This window comes from Labrus mixtus, chromosome 14 (assembly GCF_963584025.1).
Source record: "Labrus mixtus chromosome 14, fLabMix1.1, whole genome shotgun sequence".
Classification (NCBI taxonomy): Eukaryota; Metazoa; Chordata; class Actinopteri; order Labriformes; family Labridae; genus Labrus; species Labrus mixtus.
In genome coordinates this window covers 5,644,403-5,672,299 of record NC_083625.1, presented here as the reverse complement: position 1 = coordinate 5,672,299, position 27,897 = coordinate 5,644,403, and the positions used below count along the sequence as shown (strand labels likewise).

The 27,897-nt window shown below is 39.2% G+C and overlaps 2 protein-coding genes across 3 annotated transcripts; both read left to right on the top strand.

The window, feature by feature from the left end:
- Positions 1-48: 48 nt before the first annotated feature.
- On the top strand, positions 49-11,632 carry kctd7 (potassium channel tetramerization domain containing 7). 2 transcript variants are annotated; one of them, XM_061056470.1, is made up of 5 exons: positions 60-130; positions 270-640; positions 2,967-3,136; positions 6,862-7,040; positions 8,511-11,632. In XM_061056470.1, exons 2-5 carry the CDS (start codon positions 314-316, stop codon positions 8,885-8,887), a joined length of 1,053 nt encoding a protein of 350 aa, XP_060912453.1. In that variant the 5' UTR covers positions 60-130; positions 270-313; the 3' UTR covers positions 8,888-11,632. The 2 variants fall into 2 exon arrangements, with proteins under 2 accessions (XP_060912452.1, XP_060912453.1); XM_061056469.1 differs by having other exon boundaries at positions 49-640.
- A 1,395-nt stretch (positions 11,633-13,027) lies between these two features.
- Positions 13,028-27,819, top strand: kcnj6 (potassium inwardly rectifying channel subfamily J member 6). The gene is made up of 4 exons (XM_061056468.1): positions 13,028-13,496; positions 13,989-14,195; positions 23,597-24,517; positions 26,621-27,819. The coding sequence occupies exons 3-4, from the start codon at positions 23,620-23,622 to the stop codon at positions 26,971-26,973; spliced, it is 1,251 nt and encodes a 416-aa protein (XP_060912451.1). The 5' UTR covers positions 13,028-13,496; positions 13,989-14,195; positions 23,597-23,619; the 3' UTR covers positions 26,974-27,819.
- Positions 27,820-27,897: the final 78 nt, after the last annotated feature.

Genomic DNA, 27,897 nt, shown 5'->3' with positions numbered 1-27,897 from the left:
TACCTCCTTACGTGATGACGGTGCTCACTTCTGTGACGTCACAGTACGTATGACAGACGCCTGCACACGGGCCCAGTCGTGGCTGCTAACCGATCAGTTTGGATCAGCTGTTCAGCACACTTTAGGATTTGTACGTTTTATTCATTGCGGGCGGATTTACCCGACTTCCGCTTTCGCTTTGAAGGAGGGGTGTGTACCCAGCAGCTTCTGGCGCCCTACCCCTAACCCCTCTACGTTGTTGTTGTTGTTGTTGTTGTTGTTTTTAATAGCAAGTCGCGCACTGTGGCTCCAGCTGTCATCCCCTGTCGTGTGCATGCAGCAGAATGGCTCGAGTGGTTCCACTGGTTCTGATGGTTCTGATGGCTGCAGCAGGGATCGCCAGTCTCTGTCCTTCAGCCCGCTGCCCACCGCCGCTGCTGCTACTACTACACGGGTGAGGAGGTTCATCCAGGAGAGGCGGACGCTGCCCTTACCCAGAGTGATGGTGGTGTTCTCGGCCGCAGGTGACACCGAGAAACCGGGCGATGCCATGTCCAGCTCGGACTCTGCGGAGGACGAGCTCCGAAAGCCGGCCTCCCCAGCCCCGAACTTCGCCCTCAGCAAGCCACTCCACCCCTCTCTCAGCTCGCAGGAGCAGGAGGTAGGCCTGCTTTGACACGGATTTAAATCACACTGAAACAGCATAAAAAAAAGAGCTTTCAAACACTAAAACAAACTGTGTCTTTAATCAAGATTTAAACATAAAAAGCAGACTTTCTTCATGATTCAAGGAAATAATTAAAGGCCAGATTTATTACCCAAGAACAGCTGAAGTAACCACTTTAAACTATTATAAATGCATAGACACAATATCAAGTTTACATTATAGATATCATATCATGATAACAGTGCAAAAAGTCCACACGGTTTTAACAAAATGTTTACAGTTTATGTCTATTTAAAGAGGGGTCAGAGGTTTGTTGAGCTGATTTGTGTCACATGTGTGAATATCCAGTCTGGTCATGGATGTACACAACATGGCTCCAGTAGAATAATCCTCTTATTTGTTGGGTGTGACAGCGAAGTCATGGCTGCTTAAAAAACTCAGATCAACCCACACATGCCTTCTCACAGGCTGTTCAAAAGCCCGTCGAATAATCAGACGCGGTATCAAGTCAAACATGTTGGAGGGGATTTCAGATTGGACGTCTGGTCATGTCACAGGATGCAGTCCATCAAATGTTCACTCACGGTATGAATTATTTAGATTTACCAAGAAATCAGCATTCTGCTCTTCAGACAGGGTTTCCATTTACAGGGGGGTGGGTGCACTAGATGATCTTACTCTTAGCACGTACTGAAAAAGCAGCTCCCTGTATAAATACTTTCACATTATTTAAAGCTGCCTCTTTAGCACACAGCACGGTTGCAGTACAGTGCATCCTAGTGGTTACACAGTTTACTGTCCTCAGAGTTGTACTCCTGCACACTCGTTCCTCAGTATTATAATTTCTGTATTCAGACCTTTATCGAGGTCTGTATATATCGTAATCGTGGTCATCATTGTCACGTGTAAATATATCCAACAGGGAAAACCCACCAAGAAGAGGGTGTGAGCCAAACCTCCGTGGCAGCCATTGAAATTCAGGTCAATTAGATCTTCCAGTTGTAAACAAACAAGATTAAAAGATAAACTACTATAAGTTGATTCACGATCTGATTGAACAATTACATTAGAAGGGAGAACCCAATGGGTAAGAATCAACAAGTACATGTTTCACTTCATTTGGCTGTCTACGCGCCGTTATATCGTATAGTTTCTGCTTATAATATGTCTACACTCATGCACTTTAACATATGTCAATACTGTCCATTTACAACTCTGTTTTTGCACATTTACATTTAATCTTCCATATTTAATCTTCCTATTTAAGACTAGTAATGCTTAGTTAAATCCTGGTTGTACATATTCACATTATTAGTTCTGATATTTTTAGTACTTATTTACTTTGTATTTAATATTATATTATGTTTAGATTTGCTAATATTGTGTTTTTTCACTCATATTGTGTGTTTGGACAACCTGCTGCTGTAACGCCACAATTTCCCAGTTTGGGATCAATAAAGTAATTATATTCTATTCTATGTTTCATTTAACTAAAGGGCCATAGAATAAAGAGCCAAAGAGGAATATTTGATATTATTAGATAAAAAAGTTGCTCATTGAAACTAGGTTAAAATGAGTTTCTGTTATGTTTTTAATGTAAATACAGAAAGTAAACATGCGCCTGTTTAAAGAGACAGACAACCAGCCACACTCACATTCAAACCTATGGAAAACATAGAGTCACCAGTTGACCTAACCAGCATGTCTTTGGACAGTGGGAGGAAGCTGGAGTATCTGGAGGTAACCCCCGCAGGCACAGGGAGAACATTTAGTTGTGAGATCAAAAACTACAAAATGACTCGTACAGTTAACCACCACAGATTTACTGCTTTGCTGCATCAATTTGAAGTTGTTCAAGTGCATGAAACAAAAACCAAGAAACTTCAAGTTTTTACATTCTGAAGTAGAAAAGGATTACACCCCCCTATATTATATGTAAGTCCTCAAAATCTTAAAACATGTTTTTGAAATGTTTTCAGGACATGTTTCAGTTTCTCACAGCTCAGAAAATGTTTAACTTATTAGTTTGATTTTGTCGCTTCTTTGCTTGAAAGTCTAGAAGTTAAAGGAGCTAAATCAAGAACGATGAAGACACATTTTCTTTTACTTTATTAACAATTATTTAAACAATATTAACAACAACTTTGCTAAATGTTCTTTGTCCTCACAATAACCCATGTATTCACAATTAACAGAAAATCTCTAAAAAATATAAATAAAAATAAGGTCAAATATATTTGACAGTGTTAATGCTTTCTGTGTTTTTAGATGTTTTGTCCCATAATGTGCCCGTTTTAATTTTCATTCTCTCGTTGTGAAGTTTCCAGAGGTCATCTCTCTGAATGTCGGGGGAACATACTTCACCACCCGCCTGTCCACGCTACGGCGATTTGAGGACACCATGTTGGCGGCCATGTTTAGTGGGCGTCATTACATCCCACGGGACGCAGACGGACGCTACTTTATCGATCGGGATGGGACTCATTTTGGGTGAGTAGCACAGTGTGTGAGCTGATAATACAGTATAAACCACGATATCAAAATAAGGTTTTTAACGGACAGACAAAAATGATCATTACACTACCACCACTGGGATTTAGTAGTCGCTAACTGGTCTTCTAACCAGTTGCTGGAATATCTTCTGAAATGAGTATGAACAGAAACATGGAGGAGGATTATCTGTGAGCATAAAAAGTCTATAACTGGCAACTTTGTGATTACATTTGGTTCTAAATAAAGTTCATGCTGCAATCTGTTCTGTTTGAAAAGATGCTGATGGCAGCTCATTATATTTTGACACAAGGTTTTTATGAGTCAGGATTTTCTGTGCAAAAATGTTCAGTCTGCCTTCTGCTAAAGCTCTATACCTATTTACATATCTATTTTTGTGCTGCACACTGTTATCATACTTGTTGTTTATCTGCTGACATGCATGCCTGCCTGTCAAACTGTTCCCGTAATAGGGTTTAAATTAGCTGATGTATGTAGCTCACGATGAGGGTGTGTGTCTGGAAAGTTACTAAATGGGCTTTCAGATGGACAGCGCTGTTGTTCTGCACGGTGGAGGAGTAGAAAAAAAAAGTCTGCAGAGTTGTGAGCTAAGCCAGCACAAACTGAGTGAAAAAGGTGCAACTAATTAAAAATAATGGCCTGCGTGGGTTATCCCTGTGGCCCCCCTCTGCTACTGATATCATGAACATTATCAGGGTTTTCTTAGGCTACATTCACACTGCGAGCTTTTCTTCTCAGGATTCATAGCTCAAGCCTGAAGCTAACATTAGCATGCTAAATTCCTCACTATAAGAAATCTGCTATTGCTTACCGTTTACAGCACCATGTTCCTCTTCTTATGTTAGTCATCATGATAACATTGCATCTAATAGTTGGTAGTTATCTGCAGTGCATGTATACATATTGTATGCAAATGCTGTCTTAATGATTATGAACTTACTTTTTACTTTCTTTCTGCAGATCTTATTTGTGTATATAGACATGTTGTTGTTTGCCATCTTTGCTTTTTGCAGATATTTACTTATAAACCTGTTTTTCACCGACTAACTTGTAAGCTCCATGTTAAGGTTAACCTTCCTTTCCTCAGCTGCGTATGTCTCCTAACTCCTAAGTTCATGTCTGTCAGGGTTTAGGGTTGCTCAAAGCCCATTTTCACAAGAACAACTGACATGAATTAAGGCAAGGCAAGTTTATTTATAAAGCACATTTCAACAACAAGGCAATTCAAAGTGCTTCACACAAGACATCAAAAACATCATGACAGAGGAAAGAAAAGAAACATTAAAATAGAAAGTTTAAAAATATTAAGAACATTAATTAGTGGTTGACATGTGACAGTACACATGTACAATTCTAAAAACATTCAAATGAGTTAAAAAACACATAAAACAAAGCCTATGAGATACCATCAGTATGAGGGTGTATATTAGAGCTGGGAATCTTTGGGTGTCTCACGATTCAATTTCAATTCTTGTGATGACGATTCGATTTGAGAATCTATTTTCGATTCAAAAAGATTCTGGATTCATGATTCAAAGTCTATTTTTGTCTATAATAAGTACATACTTCATCAGGATTTACTCCAGTCATCTGTGAGACTGGATGAATTTCTTGCTGCTCCATTTATCATTCTACTGAGTTAAAGAGCTGGCCTTAGCACTTAGCAGGGAGTGACTGATTAGCCCCCCCCCCCAAAAAAAAATCTAATTTTGGAAGTTATGAATCTATTTAAAATCTCAAAAGATAAGAATCTCGATTTTTACATAAATCTTTTTTTCCCCCACCTCTAGTGTGTATATTTTACTGCTTCTTTTACATCCTCCTCAGGCTTTGTGCATTTCTTCTGCAGGAACTCAACAGTTCCATGAGGCCAGGGCCCTAATGAGGTGTTTTTCTTCTTTTTCTTCAAGGTGTTGTTGAGAAAACGACACGCTAACAGGGCAGTGCTACGGTTCATCTTTTCACAAAGGACAGTCAGGAGGTACTTGGTCAAAAGACATTTTAAACAGGGTGCATTGTTAAAAAAAAAAAAAGTTTGAGACACACTGTGCTGGAGAAAAAGACAGAGGTCCACAAAAGTTCCCAGGCTTGATCCTCTTAGTCAGTGACCGTCAGCTTCTATACAAAAAATATCATGAGATATTTCAGTCTGCTCCAAAAACATCCGACTTTTCCAACTCTTGTGGGGCTTAGAGGCAACAGCAAGCAGAGTCAAAATGTAGGGCTTATGTAAGAAGTGGGTTGAGGTTACTACGGTCAGTTCTGAATGTTTGCCCCTGTGTGTGTCTGTGTATTAAAGATGGATCTGACAGAAGGAGAGGTAGAAGATACACAACATATATATATCTTACCAGCAGATGTATTTCTGGCTGGCCCACTGCAGGTGGACTCGACTCCTTTTCATTTGGGACGTAAACACTGGTGATTTTTTGCCAACTTCATGTTTTTGAAGCGATTGTCTTGGCTGAGAGTTAATATTCTTCCAAGTTGTTGTTGTTTTTGTTGTTGTTGTTGTTGTGTTGCACACTTCAGCAGCTTCTCCTCCAGGACCTCTCTGTATTTTTCTGCATTCATTTTATTTGCTTTGTTTCACAAGCCCGCCAGGTTCTGCTGCAGAGAAGTAGAATAAAAAGCAAACTCAATTGGCCACGTTTGTGAGAGAATTCTGAGTCAAGATGCTTACTGCAGAGAACAAATGTAAAGTGGGAGTCATATAATGATAAACAGTTGAAAAAGGATAAAGAACCAAATGTATAAGAAGAGCGCTCTGATGAAAAGGTGTAAAAACAGATATTTACTGAGTGAAAACATTCCTTTATGTTGAGTCGGTAACAGAAGAAAATCTGTTCAGTGGAGGAGAACTGATTAGGAAATGCAAATTTCCATTTAGAAAAGTTGGTACACTCACTGCCATTAATTCTATGCTTAATGCAAATGAGCACTCAGGTAGCTTTCCATGCATTACTATTGTGCATTTGCACACCTCCACATTGCACTTGTGCACATTTACACTCAATAAAAATGATCATATCTGTATGAGTTCTTATTTTACTCTTTATATTGTCGTCATCGTCCTTGTACATTGTGTAACTTGTGTCGTGGATTTTTCTGTATTTAACAAAAGATCTCGAGTCAAACCGTTTGTCTTTGTGTGTTTTATTGCTCGAGTGTGAAGGGTTTCTTTTGCAAAAGGGGGAAACTTACACAGGAGTGACAATCAGCGCAAATGCAAAGCAGAAACGCGCTCGGAGCGGTTACATCGAGACATTTATACCAGACTTCGCAAAGCAGGGCACTCTCATTGGTTGACTCACGTTGATGTGTCTTAATCTGCCTAGAGACTTGCCTAGAATTATCTCATGACAGTTATGTTCGTGTGTTGTTTTGTGTACGTGTTACTTTTGATTTTTCCACTGTGCAAGCAGAAGTTCACATGTGTTAAATGCATGGGCAAGAACATATATTTTTCCATTACGCTTGCGTTGTGTCCGATGTTTGGGGTTTGGTTTTAATTGGGTATGATTGATTTAACGGTTGATGTTGTCCTTGTACGTTCTGTCCCTCTGTGTTGCTCCTGCTGCAAAAACACATTTCCCCTGATGGGACGATTAAAAAAAAAAAAAAAACCTGAATCTGCAGATTTAGGAAGATGAGAGTCGTTTGTGGATTTTGTTCTAGTGATGCTTTTTTTCCCCCATCCAAAGGGACATCCTGAATTTCCTCCGAGAAGGCGAGCTTCCTCACAGGGACCGGGTGCGAGCGGTGCATAGGGAGGCTCAGTATTACTCCATCGGCCCGCTGCTGGACAACCTGGAGGACTCTCAGCCGCTCACAGGGGAGAGAGTCCGACAAGCTTTCCTCGATCTGCTGCCCTACTACAGAGGTGATCCGTCACATGCTCATAAATCAGCAATGTTAATGTTAGTTAAATCTAAAAATCAAAATGTTACATGATCGTCATAGCTTCACCTGGTCACACAGATTCACTGTTTGCAGGGTGTTGTATAGTCTGACACTGCGGACTGTGGAGTCAGTGAATAAGCTACTTCCTACATCTTTTAGCCTGCATCTGTTTCTGTTCACAAAATGGCAAATTTCAGTTCCACTAGAAGTATCTTAAATTAGATATTCATATACTGTTGTAGCATGAACGTCTGGCTGTCTCTGTATGTCAGCCCTGTGATTGACTGGCAGTCAGTCCAGGGTGTACTCCGCCTCTCACCCAATGACAGCTGGGATCGGCTCCAGCCCCGCCGCGACCCTGACGAGCGGTATAGATAATGGATTGACGGGTGGCATATACCTCTGTGTTTACAGACAGATATCACCACAGCAAGACTGCAATGCATTAGCGGAAACCCTGATGATAACTTATAACTTATGAATATGTCACAGATCACAGAAGTAACCCTGAATCTAACACGTGTTTGTCACGTCTGTATGTTCAAATTAAACTGAGATATCACTCTTGATAAGGAGTGTGATCAGATGCTAAAGTGTCACAGTTCCCTCTGTAAAAAGCATTTAACGTCTGCTGCTGCTTCACACACGTTACTGTCTTGATAACTTGATGGACTCAGGAGGTCATTATTTCTATTATTTTCACACACACAAATACTCAGCAAACCAGAACCAGTAAAAATCCACAACAAGTTTTTTGCAAATGAACCTAACAGGAAGTGCTGGATGTCAGCTGATTGATGCATCACAGCGCTGTCTTTGTGGTGTAACATTAGATGTAATTAACTGCGTCTATTTAGAGGACGACTCTGGTTCAGTTTTTTTTCTCCTGAACTAGATTCAGTCATGTTAGCCCAATGTAGTCCAGTCACCGTCTACGCAACACTTTGCCTGTTAGTGAAACCAGTTATTGGTATTTCTGCGAAATATTTAAGGAAAGCCGGAGCTGGAGGAGCCTTCAATAATCAGACACATTCTTATCTGTTGTTTCTTTACATTTTAGCATTTTCCTTAGCGTCTTAATCAACCAGCATCGTTTTAAGATAAAAGGAAAAATAACTCGACTCAAAGGTTTTATTGAGTTTCTGAGGATTATTGTTGAGTAGCAGTTTAATTTGTGTTCACAGCCTCTTTGATCTCACACTGATCACATGTGGATTGCAGAGCTGCATACTTGAAATAGTTCCAGGTTTTCTTTAAAAGCATAAAAAAAACATCTTCATCAGTGAATGTGTGTTTGTTAAAGACTTTGACCTTCACGTAAAGACTCTAAGTGAAGGTTTGATTCATGTACAACCAGAAAAAAAAACATTCTGCTGAGCTAAATAAAAATAAATAATTCAATATAATATTCACAGATTGCATTGATAAATCTACCTGTTTTACATTTCAGACAATCTGGAGCGTATTGTGGAGATCGCCAAACTGCGGGCGATGCAGAAGAAGGCTCGCTTTGCCAAGCTGAAGATCTGCGTCTACAAGGAGGAGATGCCCATCACGCCGTACGAGCGGCCTCTTTTTAACTCTTTGCGATTCGAGCGCTCGGACAGCGAGGCCAAGCTCTTTGAACATCACTGCGAGGTGGACGTCTCCTTCGGGCCGTGGGAGGCGGTGGCGGACGTTTACGACCTGCTGCACTGCATCGTCAGCGACCTGGCCGAGCGCGGCATCACTGCCGAGCAGCAGTGCATCGGCGTCTGTGACAAACACCTCATTAACCATTATTACTGCAAGAGGCCCATCTATGAGTTTAAGATCACGTGGTGGTGAAGCTGGAGGGTCACGAGGGATCGGACCAAAAAAAAAGAAAACAGGGCGGATGCTCCATTTTTACTAAAACTTGGCCGATATTGGTTTTTGTATTGAAGTCGCCAATATTTTGTGCCGATGTCACCCTTTAAGTCGTACACATGAAGTAAGCTTTGTTTCACTAATTTATATATTTCTTTCTTTCTTGTCAAAAAGAAAAACACTCAAAAGTAATTTATTAGCAACACTTTCCAGTTGAATCAACTCCATTATAATCCTGTTTTTCTGATCTTCAGTGCTTTACCTTCTCACTTTAATCCATTGATGCACAGGTGGACTTCAGGACACTGTAGGATGTGGTTCTATGTGCAACTATTGACACATACAGGCCTAAAAGTTTTAAACAAGAGGACAGAAAAATGCTGCAATTTAGTCCTCTAAGAGTTTTTATCTAAAGCTCCATGAAGAAATACCGTTAACAGAAAACATGTAGGACTCATTTCAGCCTAATTATCAGTTGTGAGGCTCAAACATTTGTCTCCAGCAGCGTCTTCATTTGATATTTTCAGACACAGTACTGTTTGTGGTTAGTCTGGTTTTAGCATCGCTCTCAGCCCACACACAATAACTGCTGTTACCTGCGAGTTAAAGAGGCCAGCAGTTGTTTCGATTCTGCAGACGGCTGTGGTAAAACTGAAGTATCGTCCTCTTCTGGACACGGGGGAAACAGACTGTTAAAGAAAGCCTGTTTTGACTCTGACATGAGAGATTGGCTTCATAATAATCAGTACAGCTGTCTACAGAAGAAGTTTGATTATCTACTGTAAAAAAAAACAGCAGGTCACATGTTACAAAAAAAGGGAACGATTGTAAATGCATACATGTAGCACGAGGAGAGATTATTTATAAAGCTTCTGTTACGTGCGTCCGGTTTACCAAACCCTTACAAACAAACAACTACTGCATCAGTCTGTCTCCAGACAAGTGCCGGATTTATTTCACGCTAAGCTATCTAAAAAAATAAACACGTTTCCAGAGGTGATTTTCATGTATGAGGTATCTCAACTGTCGAGTTTGGCAAGACAAAAGTCTTTTCTGACTTGCAAAATCATTCAGCGCCAGACAAAAAGTAAAAGAAACAGCACGTCTGGCATTAAGTATTTATTTTCCTGTTACATCCCTTTGTAGTATTCACACATTATCGTTAACTCTACCGTTGCAAGTGGTTGGAACATAATGTGTCTAGTTGATTATACTTTTATTTAGTGTTAAACATTTGTGATCTTAGTGCTCAGGATGCATTTTCAGACCATGCAGAAACATGTCTGATTAATGTCTGTTCAAGCAGACAAAGTAAACTTGAAGGTTTTTGCATATTTTGATATGCATTCAACTTTTCATGCTAAAGAGAAAATACATGTTATTTCCTCTTTCTAAAGTCAAAGTTCAGCTTATACCTCGACCCAAAGTGTCTCTTTGTGTCTTTAGATCTATTTTTCTATTTCAGTCTTTTAGAGTGTAACTACATTTTCTGTGTGTCAGACTGAGAGCGTCTACCATCTTAACCCCAAGCTGTACTGTGGCTGAAAACATCCAGTGAAGATGCAGGATTGAAGCTGCCAATCAAAAGTGCACTCAGTGTAGAGACAGTGTTAGATAAAAAGAAAAATCTGAATGTACAAAAAAAAAGGGTTAATTTGAGACGATCGTTTCACTAGAAGTGTTCCTGTTTTACAGTAAGATCATAAAATACTGTAATAGTTTTATTCACTACTTGAACCTTTCCACAGCTCATTTATCAGTCCAGTTCATCCCAGTATGGATAAGTACATGAGTCCAGTACAAACATTCAAAGAAATGATTTTGTAGTAAATATTAAATATTGTAAGTAAGTTAATGGAAGTGAAATGTGTATTTTTAGGGCTAAGTTTTGTTTCAGGACGCAGAATAACTTTGAGCCTGTTCCTTTTGGATAAACAGAGTATATTTTAATTATGCAACTTCTAGAGGAGTCTTTTTAAAAGATGGGAGAAAGGTCGGTGGTAAGAAATGTTTGGCAGTTCTCACGTTACTCTGTTAGTTTATTTCATCCTTTGCAGGTGATTGAAGGTAGTTAAAGCTTTGAACACTAGTGTGTATACCTGCAGCTGTCTTTAAAGCAGAAATCCAGCTGTTTACACATGTGTCCATTGTTAGAAAATGTATGTATGGTTTTTTTAATTCACTGTCACAGTGATAATCTTAAGTCAGACGACTCCAAAAACACTCCTGAGTTAATGTCGACTTTTGTTCCAGTTGATGAAGTTCCCTGAAGCTGTGACAATGAGTGTCAAGGTTCAATGTTTTGTCCTACTGTACTTGATAATGAAGTCTGAGCACCTTGTGATTGTAACTAACATATATATATATATATATTTTGTGTACCTCAAGAGTAAGTTTAAGATTTTTAACTCCGTTGTGATCAATTATAGAAAGCTGCAGCGCTGACATCACTTTATTTGTCTTTCATTAGAAAGAGCATCAAGCTTATTTTATTGATTTTCTATTTACAGGTATGCAGGAGAGAAGCCACATTCTTCCCTCTGAGAACCGCTCATGTTGTTTTACAGTTATGCAATGTTTCCAGTGTTTTTATATTATTACTCATCGGTTTCCTTTAGCTTCTAGGAAGCCATAGTTCTATATTTGGTTCAAGTTTGTAGAGGAAAAGAGATGTGTCATTTATATTATTTATGGTAAAAATAAAAAATAATTGTTCAATGCTTTCATGATGTGTCCGTCTTACATCGTTTATGTCAAGCAGATGTTTGTTTACAGATGTTTGGGATTATTGTCTGACAAATAGCCTCAAGTGATGTCACTTGATGTAGCGTTTGAGGTTTGGGACTACATCAGCTGCAAGCATTATTCTGGGAGGTGGGGGGGTTGACCTTTCTTTATTTGACAGGAGAGTGGACAGAGCAGGAAATTGGAATGACATCCGGGAAGGGAGCCACAGGTCAGACCGAACCCTGCCCGCTGGCTTAGAGGAGCCCAGCTTTCACACCCAACCACGAGGGAACCCGGCGCCCCCAGCTCAAGTAGACTAATTACCTGAATTAGTTTTGGTGCATTGAGGGTAAGAGAGGCAGTAGGTTTTTAAATTCAAGCATTTTGTATGAGTTTAATTCATACCTGACTATTTAAAAAATAGAAACATAAAATACTGTAATAGTTTTATTCACTACTTGAACCTTTCCACAGCTCATTTATCAGTCCAGTTCATCCCAGTATGGATAAGTCCAGGACAAACATTCAAAGAAATGATTTTGTAGTAAATATTAAATATTGTAAGTAAGTTAATGGAAGTGAAATGTGTATTTTTTAAAGTTTTGTATGAGTTTAATTCATTCACTATTTAAAAACCTCATGAACAGAAGATGTTAGGATGCAAAAAACACAGTCCTCTGTTTGTCACGAGGTTTATGTTGAGTTTGTCAAATCATGTGGATGACCTCAAGTGTATTCAGTAGGAAGAAGATGGTGTTCTGGTTTGATTTTAATTTTAATTTTCTTTCTTTAAGATGTTTTAATTTTTCAAAATACAAAAGACAAGTTTATGATTCATACGAAAGCTTCAGGTCAACATGTAAGTCATAATTAAACCTGGAAGTAATAAAAAATATCTGCAAGCTTTAATATAACTGCACTTACTGATAAGTCTGAAACCAAACAAACATGGACAACAGCTCAGTTAATGAAGACTATTTAAAAACATTATTATCACTTAGTATTCCTTTTTAATTCACATTGAACTCTAGTGACTCTGTATGTGCATGAAACTGTTTATACAGTTTGTCATAAACCCTTTCTTATTTTAAATATATTGTCACATTCATTATGTGTTAACCTGAGCTTTCCTTATTGCTTACTCTAGGAGAAAAATGTATAATACTTTTATCAATACTTTTACTACATAATAAGTAAAGAATAATAAATATTTGGTTTAATAATGTAAGTAACTTTTCAACTAAGTAACTTTATTAATTATGTTAATTATGTTATTAATGAGATAAATATTAATAAGAATCAAGGGCAAAAGCAGCACAATGAAAACAAACGTACAGCTTTTAGACTAAATTAAGGATTTCCTTTTCCCTGTCGGGCTCTCCTTTATCCGGAGGACTGTGTGTCATGGAGCTCTCCATGGTGCTGATCTATGTCCACAACACTGAGATGATCCGGCCAAAAACTTTAATGTTTAATCTCTGAATGTACATGTTAGTAAATGTGTTGTGTTTCATTGAATCAAGACATCTCGTACAGGTCTTAAAAAAACAGATTCAATGGTAGTAAAAATGATAATTATGCAGCCGGGGTTTGGTCTTCACGTTTGTCATTCACTCGTCTTCTCATCACAGGTGTTCCAATTAAACTGGAGACTAAAAATATTTGTGCCCGTCATGTTTTTCCTTTCTAATGATTTCAAGTGGAAGCGATTCGAGTGGGAAAACATCGGGATGTAGCAATTTGTGTGACATCCCCTCCCCCTTTATTCCTCCTCTACCTGCCGCTGTGTGCGGCGGATGGGCGGAGTCTCAGAGCCAAGAGTTTGCCGGTCTGAGGAAGAATCCATCTGCGTCTATGATATGTGAGTTTCCGCTGCTTTTACTTTGCTTATGATGTATTTATTGTTGTGTGGTGAAGCTGCTTCTGTACTCACAGTCATAAATTACCTTTTTATATTGAATAACATCCTGCGCTACCGTTTTTCTTTTCGTTAGCTGATAAGTGATTCTGTAGAGTCAAAGATGGATTGAGGTTTCTTTCCTTTGCTCAAATGACATTTTATTTAGTTGCTATTTTTAATTGATCTATTTAATCCTAAGAGATAATAACAATAACTGGTACACACAAATATTTCTGGGGATTGTTAGGGGAGCAGCAGAAACCCTTAATAAATAATAACTGTTATATTCAAGTTGTGATTATTAAATGTTTATAAGAAGGTTTTACTAGAATACAATAGAAATTAATGGACAGTGATGTAATTATATTTTCTTAAACATGCATTATCGTGGAAGTCTATACCATCTCTCTCTCTCTCTCTCTCTCTCTCTCTCTCTCTCTCTCTCTCTCTCAGCTGAGGGGTGGAGGCTGACGGACGGACGGTGCCTTTTTTTTTTCTTCTTCTTCTTCTTCTGTGGAGAGGGATGGAGGAAAGAGGGAATTAGTGTGGCTATCCTTCAGTCCGTGTTTCGCTCCGCAGACAGCGCCGGGATCATCTCAGCCTCCGCAGATGATTTTCAGGAAAATGACCCGGGGAGTGACCGTTGATCTGCTGCACGAGGTACGCACCTCTTCCCGGTAGCGATGATAGCTCGTTAAATGTAATCATGATGTGTTAAATGGGGGGGGGGGGGGGGGGGGGTGGATAGTTACATAAGAGTGCAAGGCGACTCACAGAGTGATTAGGGAGATTTATCACCATGTAAAAAAATCATGGATAGGCTAATAATTTTTTTAAATCCCGATTTTTCCCTTTGTGACATAACGGAGGAAAACCAGCCTGTTAAATAAAACAAACCAGCAGGTGTTAGAGAAAAGAGCCAGCAGGCCCGCGGCCTCACCACCACCACCACCACCTCCTCAGGACCACTTAACCCTCCACCACAGGCGGGGAAAACCGAGCCACAGAGCTGCAAATGAAAACGGACCAAGATTTGGAGGCTTTTTATTGTTACTATGATCGGGATCGACCTCCCGTCTCCATGGAAACGGGAAATCTCCAGCATGTTTAGTTTGCTCTCCTCTTTCCTGCGGATGCACCTGATCCCAGAAAAAAAAAAAAAAAAAGATAGAGAGAGAGAGAGAGAGAGAGAGAAACATAGCCTTTAACCTTCAGCCTGCTCTGTAGTCATATCCTGTGACAGTGCTGGGGAAGACTTCAATAATAAAAACAAATGTTCTGCATTAATTAGTAGAGCCTCCTCATAAACTGGGGCTAGTTATTCTGTGTATTCTGATTGGCTGTAAAGAATTGTTTTATTATTTGTTTAAGTTTAAGATTATTTTCAATGATGGAAAAACATCATTTTCAATTCTCCTTTGTCAACAAAGCAAATTAATAGACATATTTTCAGAGGTAGAACACAGGCTATAAGCCTACTTAAAGGTCCAGTGTTTAAGATAATAGCCTAGGTCTTTGTAGAGTTTTCATCAATAGAAAATATAAAATAATGTTCAGTAAAATGTATATATTATCAGCTAAGAACACCAGTTGTTGTGTTTTTTTATTACCTTTGAATGAACTCTCTATTCAGGGGGGAGCAGGACTCGTCCAAGCCCTCAGGAAGTGTACCAGGATTTGCAGCCGATTAGACATAGTGGCCAAACCTTGTAATTACTATTTCCAGTTCATTTTCTAGGCACAGTAACATCTTGACAGAGACAAAAGTAAAACAGATAAAAGTCTCTATTCAGGTATGTTATCTTCCAAGGGGGAAAAAACTAAACTAAATCACTGGACCCTAAAGTTGTACAAATCACCAAAAGCCAAATTAACCCAGAGTTGAAGATAACAGCTTGTTTCTGTCATGACTAACAAACCATGTAATCCCAAATTGATCCTGTTATTCTGTGGGCTCTAAGCTCAAGTAAATACTCTTCACTTAGAATTAAACAAGTAGAATGAATAATTTAAACATTGTTTTATTTTAAATTAAACATTGTTTTACAGTCTAAAGGAGCACCGTCTCCCCTCGCCTCCTCCTCCCTAGAGTGGATTCCCATGTGGGTTGCCATGTTGCGGAAACTGAAGCTTCAGTGTTTAGCCAGCTCTACGTCGGTATTGAAACCTTTCTGCTTTCTGATCTCTCTCCATTTTTCAAAAGCATCTCCACGATTTATTCTAGTTCGTTGAGTTTATTAGAAAAATGCAGAGGCTTTTTAGGTCGGGTAGAATCCGATATATCTATAATTAGATCTCTTGCCCGCTTCCATCGCTGCAACACAGTATGCGTGATAAATGGTCTCATATCTTGTAAACCAAGGGGTGCCTTAAAACCGCCTACTTCTCTGGTCAAAACAAAAACACACCGGAATCTAAACTAGAAGGAGGACATACTGGCTGCTGCATTGTCATTTTATGATTTAATTCAGTAGATACTTTACATTTTGCTCCTCATACTAGAATATTTTAAAGATGTTTAGTTAATCTCCAGTATTCATTTTAAAGTGTTATATATTAAGCCTTTGTTTTTCATTTGAACCTCTGCTGCTCAAAGCCTCCTCCTCCTTTCTTTGTGGCATTTAGCAGTTCAATCTTTAAACTGCTGACAGTCATTTTTATTGAACTGTACTCATTCTCTGCATGATGGATCCTGGTGTAGTAACACTGTCTGTGGGCTGATAGCACCCACCTGAACTCTACCTGTGTCGGTTTGGCAACAGGCTCAAGAGCTAACCCTCTCACTTTTTTAAATTTCTATTTCCGTCCTCGTCCATTTTAAAGTTTCAGGTTGTTTCACAACATCTTCCTGAACACCGTCTTTTAATTGAAAGCTAAGACACGATCTGATTTGACAGAAATGTTGACAAACACTCTTGAGTGCATTTACTTGTAACACAGCGCTCTTAGTAAAGTGTTGAGGATTCTTTTTTTGCACAAATGTTTGCATCACAGGCTGCTCTGCATTCGGTATCTTCTTGGTGAAGTATTTTGAGGTTGTTATGCTTCAGGTCTTTCTGCCTGACAGCTATTTCTCTTTTGTCCAGAAGTATCCTGGGGGGGTTTCCTGGGTTGGATGTAGGCACTGAATCTGCTGATATTTGTAGGGAAAGATCATGGTTATGGTCTAAACAACACTTTTTTTTGTTGTTTTTGATCATTCTCATGGAGCTCCTGGATGAATGTCCTGTGACTGACCCCTTCATCCATCCAAACCATTTCCCTTCAGGGACTTTTTTTTTTTGCTGTCTATTGCATCCACTTCAAGTCTGTCCAAAAACCTCTCCGATAAACTCAGCAGCCTGAAAAAAAAACCTGTAGACACTACTCGGAGTTTAATGAATATGGTTTATATGGGGCGTCAGATGGCCTAGCGGTTATGTCGTGCTCCATGTATAGAGGCTATAGGCCTTGAAGCAGGTGCCCTGGTTTCATATTCACCCCTCGGCAATCGAGCCTCATGCCTCTCTCTCATCCCTGTTTCTCATTCTACCCACTGTCCTCTCTTTACAATAAAGGCATGAAAGCCACCCCTCCCCCCGTAAAGAAACTTGGATTTTTTTTTCATATAGTAATTCTTCTCCAGAAAATATGTTAAAGGCAAAACAGAAAAGTTTGATATAGATAAAGGATAATAATAAGAAAAGATCAGGTTCTTGTGCACACAGATGTTTACATTGTACTCTTATTTTAGATCACAAACTGACTCTCTCAGATGGCTGCAGATCTCTGACAAACTTGCACTATGTCTCTGCAAAACTATGACAATTTGCACTGACTAACTTTGGAGATGTGACCTGATTACATATTTGACACTATCAATGCACAAAATTGTAATCTGCAAACCGAGATCTACAAAAAAATAAAACTTTGTGCTGATAAAAAGTTGCGTACCAACAATTAGATCATAAAAATGAATAAAACACAAAAATGTCAGGTATAGCTTTATAACACGGTTCGTAAAATGATTCCAGGCTTTATAGATTAGCCATGAACACTTAATAGACGTATTTGTGTTTTCAGGTTATGAATAAAAAAAACATTTTGATAGTAACTATCATCCTTTGTATTGTCCTGTATCGTTCACCTCACTATTTATATTCTCTGTGTATACCTCCTGTTATTATTTTTATTTGTATTTATCTTACCTATTCTGTGAATTTTGTATTATTCTCTGTATCGCTGCTTCAATGCCAGAACTCCCCCCCTGGGGAACAATAAAGTATAATGTTAATGTTAATGTGGAGACCTTTAAGAGAAACAACCACCAACCCTCTTGAATATAATTTCATCTTGATGTTAGTGGTCAGCCATCAACCCTTTTTTATTAACTTTATAACAATCATGACTGTAGTCTTGGTCGCTAACTTAAATGTGATAAATGTGACCTTTCATCAACAACTGGCTGAAGTTTAGATTATAAAGTGATAACCTGTGACCTGACTGTAAATACTTTAAGATCACATCAGTTTGACTACACTTTAATAATAACCTAACTGTTCCTTTACTGTTTTAATTTGCAGTTGAAGACAAATCAATACTTCCTGCACAGATGTTTCACATTAAAAACCTCTGGAAGCTTTAGATGCACTTGCAGTCCTTGGATGCATGGATTATATTTAATTTAATCTCTTATTTCATTAAAAAAACAGCTGTAAAATGAGGCTCCTTTTTTTAATCATCTGACCACATTTCTACAGAAGTAGGGAATACTGTGGTACGCTTTGAAAATTATTTCTATGTGACTTTCAGACCGCCTGTGCTCAGCTGTTCGAGTGCCTAAAAATAGCCCGTGTCCCAGTGCGGCCTCAACTCAATTTTGGCCACATCTGGAACCCGCTACCTGTTTACAACAATCTTTCCTACCCAGAGACTTTGAGAGAAGAGGTGGAAATTAAATCTCTGAAGTGTCAGCTGATCTTTTCACACATCTCGATCTACACCCGTTTGAAGTCCTGGTTCCTCCGGCACAATAAATCTCGGCATCCTGTCTCAGGGCCGAGCACGGTTTTTCATTACACTTATATAACCATCAGTGAGTCTAACCAATCTTGTATGCAATAACCCTTTTGTAATTCAATTTGGTAATACAAGTTAGCTCGTGATTGGACTCCAGCTCCCCCCCAACACCTGCTTAGATAATCCAATTAACCGCCTGCTAACCCTTCCCTTGACGAAATAATCTAATCATCTAGCTCCTTAGATTTTTTTGACATCATTCCCTCAGACATTTTTTGAGCGTTACTCAGAAGAGTTTGAAATGTGGACTTTTTATTTTCAGCCTTTTAAACCTGAAGCACAACAGCAAAAATTGAAGGGAACTGCGCGCGTTTGAATCTAGCCTTTCTACCAAAGCTATATTAGCAACGCCTTAGCTCACTGTCTTATTCAGTAGACGTAAAAGTTACATTAGCAAAACTCACATTCAGGACTGGAACATACCCACTGTGTTAAGGCTGTTACTGGATGCTATTAGAGGTTAAGCTAACAGTAACAACTCTCTCCTGCTCTTCATTCGATTTATCGGATGCTCTATCTCTACCTGACAGCTGAATACACAGCCCAAATCAATGTCGTCAAATCACTTTCATCCCAGTCTTAGAACCCTTGGACTATGGTGTGAAAACATAAACTCTCTGTGACCAACATGTTCTGTTGAAACCAACAGTTAGCAAGAAAGGCATCTGTGTCAGAGCATCCCCATTGTTGACAGTGTGACTAGGAACTTGAGAAGCCAGAATGGAATTGTTGTCTGGAAACAAAAACACAGACAGAAGTATTAGCTGCACTTGTACGCAGATATAATTCACGGACATTGATTAATCTAAATGGTTGTTAGATGACTGCTTATCGCTTCTTGGATTGCATTACGACAGATTCTTCTGCCCTCTTTTGTTTTACTATCAAAAACCTGCTGAAACACTAGTGGACGATACTCCTCATACTAAAAAAACAAAACCGGAACAGTTCCAACACCAAAATCGAGTCCTGCACCTATCCTAATATGCAGAATCTGCAAGAAGAGATGACATATATTGTAAGCTTTATTACACTGCTTTAACCCTACATTTAGCCTAATCCTTACTGGCCTGGCATTTAGCTTGTAAAAAAAAAAAACGGACATACTAAACTCTATTTCGATTGTGATAACTTTGCACAAGAGCCATGACATTGTGTGTTTTCTGTTCAGTTCAGGAGTAAAACCTCCTCCTGCGTAATATATGAATTTATGTCAGTACTTCACGCACTAAAGAAGACATGTTTACCTGCTCTGAGTCTTAATTTGCATCAATTATTTTTTTTTACCCAATGTGGGCATCTGAAACAAGCTCTAAGCACAACCTATTGGGATAACATTTGTAACATGATATTCCTACAAGTTGTTAATTCTAACAGAAAAATAAACATGCAGCAGATAATGCACAATGTTTCCCATTTAATAAACCAACAAATGCAAGTTGAATATTCACTCTTTGTTTAGCTCTGTTTATTCTCCACAGTGAATACTGTATGTAGCTCTTTAGCCGCTAATCAGTTCATCATGCGATTAAGCAAATAACAAAAATTGTAGGGAGCGTAAAGTGGTGTTTAAGAGCTTTTTCTGCTACTGATGCAAAAAAAAAAAAAAAAAACGACGCTATAAGAGTGTTTGGAATGAGTCATAAATCCAAAACAATGAGCTGAAAGATGCAAAAATGCTGCAAAATATGGGGACGACTTTCACAAACACATTCATGTATGAATATAAAGATATCAATATAGCATTTTTAATTCAACTAAAATATACAACAAAAGTATAAATTATCTTTAGGCTTTTATATAAGTCCTTATTGTCACTATCATCATATCAAAAACAAGCCTGTATGCAATTATGTTTCTATTCACAAATATTCATCATTCAGAGCAAAAACAAAATAAAAAACACAACAGCTGTCACATGAATGACAGCTTTATGCACAAAGCAGACACGGGGTACATTGTTCCTCCTCAGGCCCTCTGAAACAAGATGAAACAGACAAATGTTATCCAACGCTGTGTGGCCCTCATCCTCATACATTCCTGCTATATTGTAAGCACTTGCTAGACTGAGCTGTGCGTTGTCATGGAAACCAGCGCTGCTCAAGCTCATAATATTCCCCCGGTGAATGGAGAGCAGAACGGCTTCAACACAGAGACATTTGTACCAGAAGGAAAAACTAGGGGGTGGGGGGGGGGGGGGCACTGATGGCGGCTTAGGAAATGTGCATAGTAAAGGAAAAATCTGACAGTACAGAGCACAGCAGAAAAAATGACACATCAGAAGGGATCACGTAACTCGACTGTGTTTCGGAGTCAGATTTATTTATGCCTCTGTGGAGGTCATGGACGAAGCACAAAATAGACATAAACAGAACAGCGCAGTACCAACACGTTGTTTTATATCTAATCGTGACTGCAGAGAAATCTTCAGCTCTCTGTGGTCTGATTTGGTAACACAGAGTTACTCATGATAACATTTTGGGAAAACTCAAAACACGTGTTTGTTTTTTTTTTTCTCCCAGCAACTGGTTTATCGAAGATTTAAGTTATATAAAATCAAACTGAGAAATGAAGTAACACTCAATGAATGTATTTCCTTGTAAAAAAAAAAAAAAATGCCATTAATGGTGTGGAATTATTTGAAATGTTTTAGTCTTTATTTCTGAATTAATTTTAAATTCAAACCAATTACTAAGCAAAAAACTACATGAAAATGTTACTAGCATTTCTTTTTTGTCCAGTAGAGAACTGCATGTTATAGTCTTTTAGTTTATATTTATATATTTGTCCTAGGGGGGAATATTCTAACTGAGTGAAATGACCCACAAGTAACTACTTGGCAGCCATGTGAACAGCTGGTACAATTATCTAAATGCTCAGAAAGGTAATTCAGTGCTTAAATTCTGATCTTCTTAAGCTACACAGAGCAATCCTTACTTTGAATTATAACCCTTATAGTTTGTTGAAGCAGCAACAATCGAAGCACGCAGCTGTTTATTTTAAATATTTCTCTCCACAGATTTCCTCGTAGTCCTTACATACTGTGCTGTGATTGGTTAGGATTACCGATGGGGTTACACACAGGACTTTACCCCAGAAGACCGCTGTTCATTTATTCTGTCATGTCAATATTAAAAGCTAGAGTAAGCTATTTTTCCTTGTGGCTTCCCCCCCCCCCCCCCCCCCCCATTATAGTTTTGGTGACATTCAATAAACATCCTGACATCTATCAGTAAATTCAACGCTCTGACGAAAATGGGACAAAGGATGCGGTATTTGTTGCTGTCACGTTCTTCCAATAAGTTCGTCAAATCACTTATTTAAGATCTAAGGAATTTATTGGATAGTTTACTTGTTTATGTTTCTACCTGTGTGCATTCATTGCGCATGGATGGATTCTTCCACATGCTAAAGCTAACATGCTAATCCCGCAAGAACTGAGATGAGGAGTTATATGAAACCATTAGCGATGACAACGATGCTTTTTAAGTCTTGTTGCACCAGTTGCAGTCATCCTGCACCATAAGTAAGGCAGTGCATGTTGGTCCATACACTTACAAACACTTACTCTTGTTGGTTTTTCCATCGCAGAGTTTATATTTTGACCTCTTCCTAAATCGAGCAAAGAACTTTACTTTAGGCGCCTAAACAAAGTATATCTGAACATTGTAAAACCGTCACAGATTGGTTGGGTTTAGCCATTTATGCTTCTTTGTGGGGTCAGAAAAAGAAAATGGTTCGGGCCAAAACAGTCGACGTGGACCGGGGTCTCATGTCCTTCTTGGGGAAACGCTTCCTGTGGGAAAGCCGTGAATTGAGGGCCATATTGAGACCACAATAACCACCCAATACCAAAACTGTACGACAGGATATGCAAAACTTTATTGGATAAAAATAAAACTTCCTTCCTTCATAGCAGACTCATGTCAACAATACCGCTGTAGCATCATTACCTACTCTACTAAAAGCTCTCAGCTCTATTGTCTTTTCACATCTGTCCTTGACCTCATGTCGTTTTTCATAGATGTCAAGTCAAGTTTTATGTTAAAGATACAAGTTGTAATTTATTTTTCTATTCTGCAGTAAAGGAGACCTGAACTATTAGCTAGAAAATGGTTTGTTCTACCTAGTTCAGTCTGATGGAAACTATTCAGAAGGTGATACAAAATTATTTTCTATGTTTGACTCAGTGGTCCAAACCTAACAGGGACAGTTGGCATACCAAAACAGTTAAATATAGAAATGGGCACAATTTAGGTCACAGTTAAATCTCTGCTTTGACACCATTTCCAATCCTCTATTTATCTTCAGTGGGTAATTATCTCATTCCTCAGATATGGCCACATCGCAGTATGATTTACCCGTGGGTGCTGAGGAGCTCCCAAACACCCACGATGCATCACAGCCTAACTTCAGTCTCCATACTGCGCCAGTTTCTGTGACCAAGTGTAGCTCGCTCTTGGCGGTGTGGGTGGTTACACGTTTTCTCAGCCTTACCATAGCTGCAGTGTTTCATGCTGAGACCGTTTGGTACTACTAGTAAGTCTAAACACTGGTGCTGGGGGTATTGGAAACAATAGCAGAGTAGGAGGAGGTCTATTGTTAAAGATATAATCTGCATGCATGTGTTGTTTGTGTAGCCGCTACTCAGCTATGGAAATATTAATTATTTGTTACTTTTTCCCACTCCTAACAACTCCAAATAAAATCAATTACCCTGCTAAAAACAAGAGTCAAATTACGAGTCGACTTGGCTGATGATGCATATCTTAGATTTTTCAGGGACAGCCAAAGTATAAAGTCCAATATTTACCTCTGAAACTTAGTGAAGTGGAAGTATGAAGTAGTTTACTTAAGTACTTGAGTCAAAGAACTTTGCGTCAGTCCACTTATAAAGTATCCATCATCTGTACTTTCTTTGAATCAAGGCAGAAACAAGGTTCCCCCACGCTTGGACTGACTTAAGTTAACCTCACCATCTATCTTCATGTCTTCTCTTCCAGGCTTGATTCCACCTAAAAACCTCATGGAGCAGGATGTGGAGAGCCCGGCCATCACCAGACAGCCCAAGTTGCCGAAGCAGGCCCGCGAGGACCTGCCCAAGCAGCTGGCAAGAGTTGACCGGGCGAAGAGGGTCCAGCGGTACGTCCAGAAAGACGGAAAGTGCAACGTTCACCACGGGAACGTTAGAGAGACTTACCGCTATCTCACAGACATTTTCACCACACTGGTAGATCTCAAATGGCGGTTCAACCTCTTCATCTTCGTGTTGGTGTACACGGTGACCTGGCTCTTCTTTGGCTTCATGTGGTGGCTTATCGCTTACCTTCGCGGCGATCTGGACCATTTATCAGACAACCAGTGGACTCCATGTGTCAATAACCTCAACAGTTTTGTATCAGCCTTTCTGTTCTCCATTGAGACAGAGACCACAATCGGTTACGGATACAGAGTAATAACGGACAAATGCCCCGAGGGGATAGTTCTGCTTTTAATCCAGTCAGTGCTGGGATCTATTGTGAATGCCTTCATGGTGGGTTGCATGTTTGTTAAGATCTCACAGCCCAAGAAGCGAGCCGAGACTCTTGTGTTTTCCACCAATGCGGTCATCTCCATGAGAGATGGACGACTGTGCCTGATGTTCAGAGTCGGAGACCTCCGAAACTCGCACATCGTTGAGGCTTCAATCAGGGCCAAGCTTATCAAGTCTAAGCAGACCAAGGAAGGGGAGTTCATTCCCCTGAACCAGACGGACATGAATGTGGGCTACAACACAGGAGATGACAGGCTTTTCCTCGTGTCGCCGCTCATCATCTGCCATGAGATTAATCAGAACAGCCCCTTCTGGGATATCTCACAAGCATACCTGGAAAAGGAGGACTTGGAGATAGTTGTGATTCTGGAGGGGATGGTGGAGGCCACAGGTGAGTAAAAATCACATTTTTGTATACATATATTATGATGCATAAGTTCTAATATTGTGAAATGTGTTTTTCAATTGATTTACTGATTTTGTGCAATATCTTAAATCCACCGTCACCCTTTGTTTTTTTTTTTTGTTTTTTTTAAATGTTCTTTTTATTAGGAAAAGCACAGTATAATTTACATTGCACATATCCTCTTATAGGTATTTGTCCATTGTTTGTCCCCCTTTTCGCCGGGACATGGGAAAGACGGGTGCAGAAAATCTTAGTGTCTTTGTCCATAATGCTTTCCCAAAAAAGTAAATCGTTCATTTACTGCAACACGTGAACCACAGAACCAGGGTCCCTTTGTTATTTTTAGAAATGTTATTTCAGAAGATTGTATTTACAGAAGGTTCAGTGTGCAAAACAGCATCATTATTACAATCCAAGCCAATGACTGATCCTTTTTGTAATCCAATAAGACAAAAATAAAACAAAGGATGACAATGTTGATGTGAAATTTACCTATAATTATCAATCGCCATTCAATTCTGTAAAGACATTTTTTGTTCCCAATGGATGTATTCTATTAACTGTAGTAATCCCTGTCGCCCTGCAGCGTTATAAAATACCCTGTAAGCTCCACAGGTAGAGACATGTGCTCACCTCACATTTGCATCACCTGCCAACAATCCCTGGATAAAAATACATAGTAATATGTACGATCAGAAGGTGTTGAGCCGGTGCTGTCTATTGCTTAATCTGGTAATTTTCCTCACTATTAGCCACGGTAGAATAAACCGGTTACATAATGCCTTTAGGTGTTTTGAAGCATCTGCTAGAGGCTCACAGAGGACTTTCCAAAGATGACACTATAAATAAATCATGGGTAAATGATGTTGGGAAACTATCAAAACCCATCGCCCCTTTAGATACACGGAGCTGTGTTCCTGTAAGTGGTCACTGTTTGGTTATATGTGGAAAACTGCACAATTAAGTGTGTTCAGATCCCCCAGACTGATATCATGTGTTTTAGGATTATTGAGCCGATATGTTTAAATCTAAAAGTGATTGGTCTACATGAAAAGACAGAAAACATGTACTGTATGTGTTGTTTAGTTCATTGGATTATCTCAGGCGCAGGTTTCCATAAAGAGTTATTAGAGGTGCAGAAAAAGTCACCTGAGACAGAGATTGTGATCTTACAGGGACAGGTAAACTTACAGATGTTCTTTAAAGAGAAAGGAAGTTTGTCACTTTACTGTTTGGTAGTGATGTTTGCAGTAGCGGTAAACACGTACAGTTTATGTGGACAATTTAAAACTCCTACCTGACGTTTATCGCAATCTGTATCAAACTTCTCAGGGTCTTATCTCAGTCTAGAAAACACAGACCTGGTGCACAAGCTTTTAATTTGTCCCAAGGACATCAATATATTCATTGTACATTACAAAGTAAGTTAAGTGTTGTTCCAGTAATAATAAATATTTATATAGAGAGTGCATCCAATATAGCCTAAAATGCAGTATCAGGTATCAGCGAGTGCAACCATTAATGCAGCGATCTCATTAAATAATTTATGAGCTCAAAAAAAAAAAAGGTATGCCAAAGGTAGCTTAGGTAGCTACCAATGCTAATGAACAGACTGAAATTTACACTGCATATGTGACCTACAAAATCACAGGAGACCATGACTGTGTCCAAATTCAAACAGAAACCAAATGAGTGCACTATATAGTCCATTGCATATACCTCCCTATGGGGAGTAGGGAATGAGTGTGGAATGAGTGTGATTTCAATTATTGTTTCGATGATTGTTTATGAGTTTATAAGTGTGTCAAATAAATGTAAAGACAAAGAGCTTTGTACACATAGGGCCACCAAAATCGACTAAATGAAAGTAACCCACAGCCGCCTTAAATATATGTTATACTTTACATCTCACATGGGAAAAAAAGTAATTTGTGCTTGTTGTACTTTGGGAAAATCAGAAATGTGAGAGAAACCCAAAGTCTGAATAAATAAAACCCATATTATGGTATTTAGTTAATGTGTATTCAAACCCGTGTTTCTCCCCTAAATCTACACATTTCAATCCCAATTGTTATATTATGTCTCCAGGCATGACGTGCCAGGCTAGGAGCTCTTACATCAGCAGCGAGATCAAGTGGGGCTACCGCTTCACACCGGTCCTGACGCTGGAGGACGGCTTCTACGAGGTGGACTACAACAGCTTCCATGATATCTACGAGACGAACACACCCGCCTGTAGTGCCAAAGAGCTGGCTGATATGACCAACCGCACCCGCCTGCCCCTCACCTGGTCTCTGGCCAGTAAACTGAGCCAGCAGGGACTGCCGGAGTCTGAGCAGGAGGCTCCAGTGACAAAGACCAGTGAGGACAAAGAGGGGAAGAGCGAGCAGACTGAGAGGAACGGGGACATTGCCAACATAGAGAGCGAGTCCAAAGTGTAGCGAGTACGATAGAGATCCATATGAGATTATTACTGAGTACTGTAGGACTCACCGAACAAGATCTCAGAGCACAGGTGAGAGTTTGAGGTACTAAACGAGGACCAATGAGCACAGTAGACCAAGTATCCCTGCACCAAGAAATGCTTTTTTTCTCAGTGATTCACAGTCACCCCATAACATCTAGACATGTGACCCACCGCTGAACTGAAACCCTCTGCGGAAAGTGCATGTTTCATACATGATGTGATGTCCTCCTGATGAGATTCCTGTTATTTTTTCTATAAGATATTCCTAGGGGCATTTGCATAAGTATTTTTGTATATACTCTAAACTGTTTTGAATTCTTTGTTTTGTTGCAGTGTGAATATTTGACATATGTTTGATACTAATACCTTTAGGTTAGTTCTGTACATATATATTCTATGCCTTACTGTATGTAAAAAGCCTTGATTATTTGATATTTCAGAACTATATTAGCATGTATAAACATTATCTGCTGTTAATTTATCTTGTATTGTGTATATACTGTATGATGATAATGTAATAAGGAACACGTACATCTCAATGGATGCAAGCTCTAGTTGAAACCAATGACAAAAACTTCCCCAAATGATAAATGTTTGTTTAAGGTAGAACCACACGTCTACAACACCGTTCCTCCAGAAGCCATGACTTGCTGTTTACAGCTGAGTGACTTCGGACAACGGCCCTTTAAAACTGCATCTCGTCACTTTTGCACATTGGAGGCCTCTGGTGGAGAAAGGAAGTCGCAGTTTTCGCTCTCCAGGAATCTCTCACATGTCACCTAACAGTATCAAAAATAAATAAACTGATAATTGCATATCATGAACCTGTTTTTTTCCTGACTACATTATTTTATAAATGTGACTTTTGTAATTGTGTGAAATCTCTCTGATGGCATTT